The sequence below is a fragment of the Borostomias antarcticus genome (assembly GCF_949987555.1).
Source record: "Borostomias antarcticus genome assembly, chromosome: 20".
NCBI lineage: Eukaryota > Metazoa > Chordata > Actinopteri > Stomiiformes > Stomiidae > Borostomias > Borostomias antarcticus.
Genome location: NC_140253.1, coordinates 13,267,605 through 13,280,104, shown reverse-complemented (window position 1 = coordinate 13,280,104; position 12,500 = coordinate 13,267,605). Strand labels below are relative to the sequence as shown.

The window sequence follows — 12,500 nt, the reverse complement described above, 5'->3', positions numbered from 1 at the left end:
AAACACTACCCACTATCAGCACAGCCAGGAATCCCCTGCACTGGAGAGCGGGAGAATCTGAATGAATAACTTCAATCACCTCAGACAGACCCACTTTCCTGTTTTCCTGACGAGTTCTCCACGGCCTGTTTCATATTTCATGTCGTTTGCATCCTTCCCCCTGCGCTGAAGGGAACCTGCACCATCTGCCCTACGCCATAACCCCCCCCAGCCCCCAGACCCCCCCCCCCCCCGGTGCATGAGTGCGTGCCCCGGTCATGCCCTCTCAGCTTGGTAATCGTGATGACGACCAGCTCTGGATGGCTTTAAAAGCAGACACTCTGGAAGCCTGTTATCAGTCTGCATTATGTGTGTTTTTGAATGCCGTTAGTGCACAGTGTCCGTGGGACCTCTCTGGTTTGTTTTGCACATTCTATCTATCTATCTATCTATCTATCTATCTATCTATCTATCTATCTATCTATCTATCTATCTATCTATCTATCTATCTATCTATCTATCTATCTATCTACCTGTCAATCTATTTATCTGTCTACTCTATCTACCTACCTACCAACCTGTACATCTATCTATCTATCTATCTATCTATCTATCTATCTATCTATCTATCTATCTATCTATCTATCTATCTATCTATCTATCTATCTATCTATCTATCTATCTATCTATCTATCTATCTATCTATCTATCTATCAAATACCAGTGAGTAAATCTGTGACCCACTCAGAATCGAATCAGATAAAATTCACCATTCAAATCATCACCTCCGGTGAATTGATCTGACTACTGTAGATCAGATTTAGCTTTAAGATTTACGCTCGTTTAAAATGCACATTCCATGACACAGTTGCGTCTACCTGGGGTCCTCTAGAAGGTATCTGGAGTGGAATTATTGAATGGAAACAGACCGCTTTGTTTTAATAGTATTCTGAGTAGAACACCTTAGTGCACATTGAAAGGCCTTTATTCTGAAATTCCACAGTAGAGTTGTTCTGACTGGAAGTTTTTGAGCAGCTCCAATACAGCAGCTGAACAACTAACTATTGATCTGTAGATAAGATTAGCTTTAAGATGTATGCCCATTCAAAATGCACTTGCTACGTCTAGGGCTGGGGTGACTTGTCCACGTCATCGACTACATAAATATGTTGACTTGCAAAAAGTGTGTTTACGCACCGTAAAGAAGTAAGATGGCTGCGCCCGTCAAACAGTAAGTAATTACCAGTTAAGCAACATTTGAAAATCTGGTCACCCTACCCACACAGAGTTCAAATTATACAAACATGGGTTTGTATTTAAACCAATCCAGCTAAATAGTTTGGCTGCAAATTTGAAACATTTTTTTGTTTTTAAGAGATGATTGAATAAAATATAGAAGAGACATATTTTTTGTTTATTTGGGGTAAATTAGGTGTTCTATTAACTGAGAAATAAAAAAGTTATGGTTACAATTATCATTAAATTAGTCGTTAGATTAATCGGCTAATTGAAAAAAAAGAATCGCTAGATTAATTGTTAGACAAATAGTCATTAAGTGCAGTTCTAGCCACTGCACAGTTACCCCAGGAGCTGAGATGCAGGTATCAAAACGTCCGTGAATGAATGGGGAAATGTATTGAACCAACTGAATGGCCGTCAATGGACGGTTATCCCCCGTACCTATAACAACAATAATGGACTCCAAACTGCTGAAAAGCAGATAGCTAGATTCAGTAGACTGAGAGGACTCCGGTGATATCTACTAGGGAGGCCATGGTGTGGATTTTTCCTACCGACTAATTAACCCATGACAACACCGGTATTAACGGTAACACCGTCTAGTTAGTTTGATCTTTAAAGTAAGAGCTTTCCCTTACTTTGAGCAGTTATGTATTTGTAATTTGTATTAAAGCACTTCTAAAGAAGCACAGGACCGAGAGTAACATTTATGGTTGTTTCTGCAACTCTGGGCATTTTTAAGTCCCAGCGATGAGATTTTGAATTTATGTTTAAATTATCAATTGTCATATGAAGCTTGATACATATATACAGTGTTATTACACATGTTGACATGAAAAAAAAATTACTAAATAATGTGATTTAATAACATTTATGAAGCATTTTCTGGGTCCAAACACCACATTTGGTTTTGTCGCACAACTGGGGTCTCAATGTTGAGATACATAAGGTAAAATAAAAAAAAATCATACATTATTTTAAATTAAATTGTTTCATATACATATTACTTTACACCATAATAAAAATATTTTTGTTTACTGCTCATTTATGATTTATTCCTCTAAATGTGCCTGTCCCACACTTCTGAGTCCTTATCGCAACACTGAACAAATGACATAGTAAAAAATAAGTCAAACGCATCTAGTTGCTATGGAAACAGTAGTTGGCAAGTCAGCACATGGTTGACAGGTTGGGTCACTCACACTAGCTGTGTTCGATACCGTTCACTCATTCACTCACTCACTATTCCCTCTGTAGTGTTCCCCATGTAGTGAACTATTTGCGTTGTAGGATCTTCATGGACGCAAGCCAGCAGTACGTGCCCAGTGTCACGTAAACAAACCAGGCACTGAGCAGTACGGGCCCAGTGTCACGTAAACAAACCAGGCACTGAGCAGTACGTGCCCAGTGTCACGTAAACAAACCAGGCACTGAGCAGTACGGGCCCAGTGTCACGTAAACAAACCAGGCACTGAGCAGTACGTGCCCAGAGTCACGTAAACAAACCAGGCACTGAGCAGTACGTGCCCAGAGTCACGTAAACAAACCAAGCAGTACGTGCCCAGTGTCACGTAAACAAACCAAGCAGTACGTGCCCAGTGTCACGTAAACAAGCTAGCAGTACGTGCCCAGTGTCACGTAAACAAACCAGGCACTGATGGCAGCAAGTTGAAATGTCAGGTAGTATTCAGTTTCCATGTTCAGTTTTTAATGTTCAATCCCAAATAAATGGTTGAAATTCTAATGATGTGCAAGTATGGTTTTGTCAACTATGGTGCTGTCTGCCAGCTCATAGCAAACTGTTAAGTTGCACAATAAAGACAGTAATAGCTCACGACTAAGGCAGCAGCTTCAATAACATAACAGTAGCTGTCAGTGGCTAAAGCTAGCTAATGTTACAACGATGATTCTTGTAGCTACATTGCTGCTGTTGGTTAAATTTCGGTTTCTCAGGCATAAACGGTGGCGAACTCAAACTCACGGGTTAGAAGTCAAAACAGCTACAAGAATCATTGTAACGTTGGCTAACTGCTTTAGCCACCGATAGCTTCCATCTTCTTCTTCACGTCTTCTCCTTCGGTAAAACATGACAGCGTTGCATTGTGGTATAGTGGAGAAATTGTAGGGTACCCCTGTACATCTTTTGTTCTTTAGAAATCGCTGTGAGTTGTGGTTATTTTGTAGTGGACTATATAGTTATGAAATTAACCGCTGAGAATTCAAACACTAGGAAAAAAAAATGCCGGACACACTGTATAGTGCACTATTTAGGGAACGGTTTCGAACACAGCTTATGTGACCCTCAAGACAAAGAAAAATAAGTTAAAGATAACCTTTTCTTCAGAAGTATTTTTAGCCAGAACTACATGGCAACAGCCACACCTCGGTGGTTGTGAATCAGACGGATGACGGCTTGCATAGGCACCTGAGCTGACTACGTCTGGCCTACTAGTTGACATAATAGAGTGCCTAAGAGGAAGCAGGAAGAGAAAACTGCCATGGGACCTTAAATCAGAAAAAATAGGAATAGTAGTGAACGGCATGAGAAAACGTATTTCTTGATCCCGATTGAATTGTGCCATGACCACATGATCACATATGATGTTTGTCAATTTAAAACATAAATGTTACTAATCTCGGTTAACTTGCAAGTTAGCTAATATTAGCTAGCCGACATTACACTGGTTTAACACTTGCCAAAACCATGTAAAGCCGATCTCGCATGCCAGCTCTTACAGAACTGACTTAACTCTCTTTTCGCATTCCTGCAGCTCTCAACATGGCCAGACTTATAATGATTTTCACCTATTTTAATAATTTTATACTTGCTCTGGAATAACTGTTTTACAGTATTGCGACAAACTGCGACTTTCTTGACTTGCAAAATTATGTTTAAATTGACAAACATCATATGTGATGGTCATGGCACAATTAAAACAGGATCAAGAAATTAAGCACTCTTGATCAGGGGACTCAAACTCTTGGCCCGCGGGCCATTTGCGGCCCACCCCACCCCTCCATCCGGCCCGGGACATGATGTCAGAAATATAATGTAATCCGGCCCGCAAAATCATTCCTTGTACACGGCGCCGGCAGGCAGGCCTCCAATGTGAAATTCAAGTCGCTCAAACATGGGGGGGGAATGCTGTTATTGTGCGCAGCTTGCGAGGTGAATGCTGCATACAGTCACAGGTGCAATCAATCCGCACACGACTATGAACCCAAGGTGTTTATCTCAGGGGAAAGAGTGGAGGTAGTACAAGAATACAAATATATTGGAATTCTGATCGACAGCAACCTCATATTTAAAGGTCACGTTGTGTGCAAGAACCTCAGATTCACCCTGGCCAACGTCCGTCATCTCAGAAACCATACGTCTACAGAAGCGGCAAGAATGTACTTCTTTTCTCTCCTCCTGTCCCACATCGGTTACTGTCTACCTACCTGGTCAAATGCAAACTCTAAGTCCTGTCATATCCTTATATAAACAAACTATCAAAATTCTCGATAAAAAACCCAGAAGATTCCACCACTGCAGTATACTTAAAAAACACAATCTCTTAAAATGGGATAATCTTGTCCAATGTATGAACTGTTGTCTCATGTACAAGATCCGTCACGGTTCAGGCCTCCCCTCCACTCACCAGCGTAGTTAGTTTCCCTTCATCCACCATGGGTTCGACAAGAGGGCCATCGAGAGGTGACTGCCAAATCCCCTTCAGAAAAAATCTGTTTGGTCAATCTGTTTTTTTCATACACTACTGCACACGAGTGGAACACAGTCCCACAACACATAAGAGACTACCTCATACCACACCTTCAAGAAACACATGAAAAACTGGCTTCTCCACTATCAAACACATAAGAGACTCTACCTCATACCACACCTTCAAGAAACACTCTATAGACACTCTGTAGTCTCTGAATGTTGTGTACTGTTCGTGCTGTCCCATGTGATTCATGGTGTACTGTCCCTGAATGTTGTGTGTACTGTGTTGATTTTAACCACTGTGTACCAATTTGACCATTGCAGGTCGGCCTTTTAATTCCTGGCAGGGGGACTGCCGACGGAAACTAGCCATTTGGGTGCATTTACACAATGTGTTTATTAATGTATGTTGTCCCTCTTAATCAAATAAACAAAACTGAAACTATGAACGGAATGCAGCTCGCCACCGAGAGGCCGTTTTCATGGTTAACTAACGTTAGGAACACAGACAGTTTCAAGAAAGATGGACATTGCAGTATTTTTTGTGGAGTTCAATGGAAATGCTACCTGCCTGATATGCAGGAAACAAGTTGCCGTTCTAAAGGAATATAATGTCAGGAGCTATTCATTACTAAACATGGAGAACAGTGTCATAGGAAGACGAGAGGGAAAAACGAGCCACAGTTGAGAGGGCGAACGTCTCAGTCTTTCAAGATAAGTGCCTGGCAAGAAATAGAGTAGTAGCCTCCAAATATATTCAAGTGTCTGGCAAGAAATGGAAACAAATTAAAGTTATTCAACTTTAATAAATGCAAGTACAGGCCCAGGGAAGGTACAGTAGTGATGCGTCTAGCAGCTAAAACAGAATAAAGTACAAATGTAGGCTATTTAAGATAAAATAAAAGTAAGGAAAAAAGATTAGCACTAACTGTTAAAATATATTAAAATGTATAGAAACCAGTTTCAATTTGTATGATTATGATATCATTTAGAGACTGACTTGTGAGTCTAGTTATGGAAATGAAAAATGACATTTTCAGAAATATTGCACTTTCTTATAGTTAGTAGTAGTTGGAGTTGACATTGAAGAGGCCCTCCTAGTTGACGATGCCAGCAGTGCAATTCCATTTGAGTTTGAGACCGCTGCTCTATAGGCTTACGTAAATAGTCAGTAATTTGGAGGTACCCCCTGTAGGCTAAAACGTCACTGCAAAAGTGACATTATACATACATTCTTTGTATACTGGGGCAGCTGTAGCTCAGGAGGTAGAGCGAGTCGTCTGTGATGATGATCGTAGGGTTGGTGGTTCGAATCGGCTCCTGCTGATGACACGTCAAAGTGTCCTTGGGCAAACACACTGAACCCCAAATTGCTCCCGATGAGCGGCTAGCACCTTGCATGGCAGCTGCCGCCATTGGTGTGTGTGTGTGTGTGTTTGTGTGTGTGTGTGTGTGTGTGTGTGAGAGAGAGTGTGAATGGGTGAACGAGAAGCCTTCGTTGTAAAGCCCTTTGGATAAAAGTCCATTTACCATTAAAAAAAACAATCGATAAAGCCCTTCTAGTTTAACAAACAACCACCCACTCCCCTCACGTTGTAAACGGAGTAGGCTGACAGCGCTCGCTCTCAACTGGCAGCTCTTCTCTTCTCTTCTCCTCACCTCTGCGATTTTGCTGCGTGTGGAGAGGCAGACTCTTGTTTCATAGTAGCCTGACGCTGATATGCTGGTCCTAGTCGGACCAAAGTATTGACAACACGCTTAGTCTATTTTACAAACATTTACATCACACCACATCAAAAGAGAATGTTGTTTTTTGTTATTTGATGAGCGGGTGCTGATACGCGAAAATGAACTAAATAGGTAAAGCGACGGTGCGGGCGGAAAACAACGGTGTGGCGGTGTTAGAGTAACGCCTCGGCAAAAACACAGAGGAACACCGGTAACAACGACGACCGCGGCAAGCCTAACGTCGACCTCTTGACATCGGGTTGATTTTACTCACCGCTAGATCCACGGGAAGATGACCAGTTTCATGTAACAGCTGTAGGCTCCATGATTACACAAGCATTCATCCCTTCCGCTGCCCTCCTGGGGGAAACGCTGTATCGAACATATTCTGCTCGTTAGGTAATGTTACTTTGACCTCGCGGTACGGTCATCGGTCGTCGTCCAATCCTGGAATTATAGAAAGGATTACACGTGGCGTCCAATAAACACTACACGTTTTCATCAGCGTCTTCGGCCGTGTATTTAGAGAATGTTGATCACCGGAAATTCGTGGCATTCCTGAATGTTCTTTTCTGTTCAGTTTCTGTTGGAGCGCAGAGCAAAGAGGTTGTTGAAAGGGTGCAGGGTCTGGTAAACAAACGTGTCTATTTCTGTCTTTGTAGAGGAGAGATGTTCCTCTCCATCAGCATACACTGTGTTCTACCGTTCTTAGACGAGGTCAGTGAAGAGATGAAGAGGGGTCAAACCATAACCATGGAATAAATTGTTTTTGAGGAGATGAGCAGATTTTCCAGCTTTGGGACAAAAACGCATTGAGGTTGTCACGGGAACCGCTCGATCTGTCCCCGTCACTCACCCCTCCTCTCGTCCAATCCGCAGAGAGCAACAAGGACTCCCACTTCCAGAAGGTGGCGGTGAAGGCGGAGCCCATGGACGTGGACCCGCCCAGCGAGCCGGCCCCGCCCCCCTCTCACCTGCTGGCCTTCGGCGCGTTACGGGCGTGCCAGAAGAGCGAGCCAATGGCAGGCCTCCCCGAGGCGCTGGCCCGCCCCCAGAAAGACCTCTTCTCCCAGGACATATCAGTCAAAATGGCCTCCGAGCTGCTCTTCAAACTGTCAGGTACGCCATGTTCCCCCGGAGCGACCGCGCACACACACACACACACGCACACACACACACACACACACACGCACACACACACACGCACACACACACACAGGCAGCCGTCTGAACAAGCGCACGCACGTTCCCTGGGGCGTGCGAATGTCAACCTTGGGCCCCGTGCGACACTTAGCAGTAAAACATATATGTTTCTGCTCCCCGTCCCCGCGAGGCCCGGCGGTAAAGAGGATATGACACGGAACGCGCCGGGCGCTTCCTACCCGCTTGGCCCTGGGAGCGACATTGAAGCGAGAGGCAGCTGTTTGTATTGCCTGATGATGACATAGTTCTGAAGTACAAGCCATTGTCCCCCAGAGAAGAGTGTGTGTGTGTGTGTGTGTGTGTGTGTGTGTGTGTGTGTGTGTGTGTGTGTGTGTGTGCGCGTGCATGCGTGCGTGCTTGCGTGCTTGTGTGTGTGTTCGCGTGTTTGTGTGTGCGTGCGTGTTTGCGGGCTTGTGTGTGTGTGCGCATGTGTGTGCGTGTGGGCTAGTGTGTGTGTGTGTGCGTGTCTGTGTGTGTGCTTGTGTGCGTGCGTGTGTGTGTGTGCATGCTTACTGTATGTGTGTGTGTACTGTATGTATGTGTGTGTGTGTGTGTGTGTGTGCGTGTGTGTGTGTGTGGTCACGGGGAGGGCAGTGTCTCCGCCTCTCACCAGCCTCTGATTGCCTCACTTAAATGCCATACAGAGGCACCTTTAAATTGTGACAGAAATGTGTGCTGTGAAAATACACACACGCACCCCTTTATGCACTCACACACGCCTCCACTGAGAGCCCTGTCTGCAAAATGACTGCCCTGCCTTTCTCTCTCTCTCTCCCTTTCTCCCTCTTTCCTCCCCCTCTCTCCCTCTCGCTGTCCCTTTCCCATTCTCTCCCTTTTTCCCTTTCCCCCCCTCTCCATCTCTCTATCCCCCCCTTCTCTCTCTCCTCTCTCCCTCTCTCTCTTTACCCCCCTTCTCTTTCTCCTCTCTCCCTCTCTCTCCCCCCCCTTCTCTCTCTCCCTCCCCCTTTTCTCTCTTCTCTCCTTCTTTCTCCTCTCTCCATCTCTCTTCCTCCCCCTCCCCCCCCTCTCTCTCTCCTTCCCTCCCCCCTCTCTCTCTCTCCCCCTCTCCTCTCTCTCACTCCCCCCCTCTCTCTCTCTCCCCTTTCCTCTCTCTCTCTCTCTCCCTCCCCCCTCTCTCTCTCTCTCCCTCCCCCCTCTCTCTCTTCCCTCTCCTCCCTCTCTCTCTCTCCCCCTCCCCTCTGTCTCTCCTCTCTCTCTCCCTCCCCCCTCTCTCTCCCTCCCCTCTCCTCCCTCTCTCTCTCTCTCTCTCTCAAACACACTTGGCTGCACACGCCCCTCCCTTTACATTTCTCCCCCGTGCGGCATCGCCATGGCAACGCCGAGAGACCTCTGTCCTTGGCGAGCCGTGCAGCAGAGCGGAGTGTTGGGGGGGGGGGGGGGGGGGGGGGGGGGGTGTTGGGTGTTGGGGGGGGGGGGCATGGGTAAAGATGCCACCCATGGAGCAGGGGGTTGACGATGAGGTCATCTCTGTGTGTGCGCTGGCCCGAGGGACCGCCGTGATCCTACCCTGGGTTCTGGCGCGTCGGCCCGGTAGCGTGGCCGCTGCAGGTGGAGATATGGGAAGCCCCTCTGGCAGGCGGAACCGCAAGAGCGCACTCTCCGTGTGTCATCACGTCACAGAGGGGACAACCGTACATGCTCCCTGGGTTTCTCACTTGTTGTACGACCGCTAATTAAAGACAGACCAGAATGAAGGACTGACAGTAGCACACACTGGCCAGTTAATGTGTGCCCTGAACAGCCACTCGCTTAAATGTTCAATCAGAGCTACAGTGGCTGTTAATGTTGTCTCGTTGGTACTAATATGTACTATTGTTTATTGTGTTGTTAATGTTGTCTTGTTGGTACTAATACTGTTGTGGTGTTGTTAATATTGTCTTGTTGGTACTAATATGTACTGTTATGGTGTTGTTAATGTTGTCTCGTTGGTACTAATATGTACTGTTGTGGTGTTGTTAATATTGTCTTGTTGGTACTAATATGTACTGTTATGTTGTTGTTAATGTTGTCTCGTTGGTACTAATATGTACTGTTGTGGTGTTGTTAATATTGTCTTGTTGGTACTAATATGTACTGTTGATGAGACAGGGATCACAATGTCTGTCTGTCCTGTCTGTTGGGTCATGTACCATATTGACCCCAAGACTGTTTGTTTTGTCTTATATTCGGGGTTTACACTTTTACATGTTATCATACATGGACAACAATAGGTAGTGCCAAATAGCCTGTTAGGTTACAACTAGGATTGCAAAGGGGTGGAAAATCTTCAGTAAATTTCTGGAAACATTTATTTTTGGTTACGAAACAGTCTCATTTTAATGTACATACATTACCCACAATTGTTTGTGTCTATTTTTGACAAATGTCGTTTCTTCTATGTAGTTTATTTTTAGATTATTATTTCGTGGTTGGGGTCGTTCAGAACTTCCTTGGAATGACGAAATGATTTACTGCAGTAGCCTACGCCGCTGACAAGAGACAGCGCAAGCAAATATGACCGTTATATATTGTCAAAAGTAACGTTACTAGTAAGACCTATGTAATTACCTCGTCGGTGGCCATCGCTCCGTCTTCAAAACACCCGGCTCAGGTAGCTAAGGTTTACAACAGGAGGCTCATGGGAAATGTTGTCTTTTTTGGCGGAAAACACTTCCGCTTTCTGAAACTCCTCGTAGAGCCTTTAAGCTCGGGAATTTTGGAAATTTTGACTTTTTTGTAGCCTATAACAGCTTTTCTTTAAACAACTTTTTATTTTATTTTATTATTTTATTTCATACATTTATCTTAGGATTTTGTCCCATTTTCACTCAATATGGTAGCCAATTGTACCCTGACTTCGTGTCCAATTGCCCCCTACTAACTGTTGAGGACTGTGAGAACTGTGTCGTCACACAGCCTGGCCAGTCGGCAATACGAAGAGTTGAGACAACTCCTTGACTCTCAGCTCGTAAACCGTAACTCCGACACCAGACAGGATTGCTGTTGTGTGACGAACCCTCAAGCCAAGATTAAACTAACCACCCTCCCAATAGGCCCCTCCCTCGGGGATCCGGCCATACTCGGATCTGGCAAGACCGCCAGTCCCCGGTGGGCAGCTGCACCAGAACACGATGCATTAGACCGCTACACCACCTCAGACCCCTATAACAGGGAACCTAAATGTAGCCTAGTTTAGAAAAAAAACATAAAATGCAATTCTAGATCTTGCAGCATGATCTTGATTAAAACAACCTGATTTAAAAACAACGTTGGTTAAAACAACTCTGCACTGTGCATTGCTCCATCACATGTGCAGTGCATTCCTCCATAACATGTGCAGTGCATTCTTCCATCACATGCACAGCTAATTCCTAGCATCCTGCACACTAAGATGGCTGTAGAATCCATTCAAGTTCTACTCACAAATAGTCAAAAAAACTTTTATTTTTATTTTTAAAACAAACAAAAAACTTTTTTTTAAAATTTGTATTGGAAATGTTTGCCTGCATGTCTGCTATGAAAAAACAAAAAGTTTATATTTATGTCTGTTTATGACGAGGTAAATACAGTTGGTATAAATAACCCCAAAATTCCCAGTTTATTCCCATTAATTCTCATAAATTCCCGTTAATTCCCATGGAAAGTTTCCAACTTTGAATATTCCCAGAATTTTTCAGCCCTACTCACAACTAAAGTTAGAGCACCATAATCATAAGCTTGTTCACTCCTGTATATTTTCCAAGCCATTTTGGTTCTTGAAGTGGTATTTTGTTGGTAGGTTTTAACATTAGAGTCAGCTGGGACTTCCTCATTTTGTCACCTCATTAGGCCTTGCTCAGATAGGCTTCATGGTTGATTTTTCACTGTGAGATGGATAGCCTACCAGTAGTTCGTATTAGAAATAACCAAATAGGCTATAGTTTATTTTCATAAAAGAAAATAACAGCCAACCTTATTCAATATGTTTTTATTATCATTATTTCCAATAAGACCCGTTCATAAAAACAAGATTTTATCTTTTTTTTTTTTTATTAGTCTTAAAGGAGAAGGCTCTTTTTCGACAACCTGGACCTTCTTTATGGCATATTATAAGACGTTTGACTCACAGAGATAACTTTGGTGTAATTCGGAGGCATGTAGAAGAAATTTAAAATCCAGTGCGAGCCAGTATATCCATGTAATGGCGGCGGACGGGGCAATGAGAATGCAGCTTCTAAAAAATATATTTTCTGCTGTTGTTTTCATTAATCTATTTTAATGAATCGCTAGTTGTCCTTCCATAGAGCGAGGGCTTGTTGTGGTTTTGTAATCTGTAATATGATCTTTAGAAACGTCTTTAGAAACTAAATAAAGCTTCCCCACCTGCTCCAGCACGCATGCGCAGAGCAGCGCGCAGACTGGCTATTCTCCGTCTGTAGGCTACACTCGCGGCTCACATTCTCTACGATCGGCTTCCAGTCATCTTCTATATCCTCAAAATCGGATAAATATTCAGCCATATTGAACACAGTATTCCAGGCACCAACAAGCCGATCGTAGCGTAGATCTTGTATAAAGGTCTATACGGTATTTAGTAAAGTTTTACATCACATTGGGCGGGTGCAGCTTTGGAATTGTTTGTTTTTAGCCAATCAAATCGCGT

General features: G+C 44.0%; 1 protein-coding gene across 1 annotated transcript in view; it reads left to right on the top strand.

The window, feature by feature from the left end:
* znf827 (zinc finger protein 827) overlaps window positions 1-12,500 on the top strand; it is a 93,136-nt gene that overhangs the window by 53,217 nt on the left and 27,419 nt on the right. The window contains 1 exon segment of the mRNA XM_084454686.1: window positions 7,535-7,774. Within this exon segment, the coding sequence (XP_084310812.1) occupies window positions 7,535-7,774 (240 nt within the window).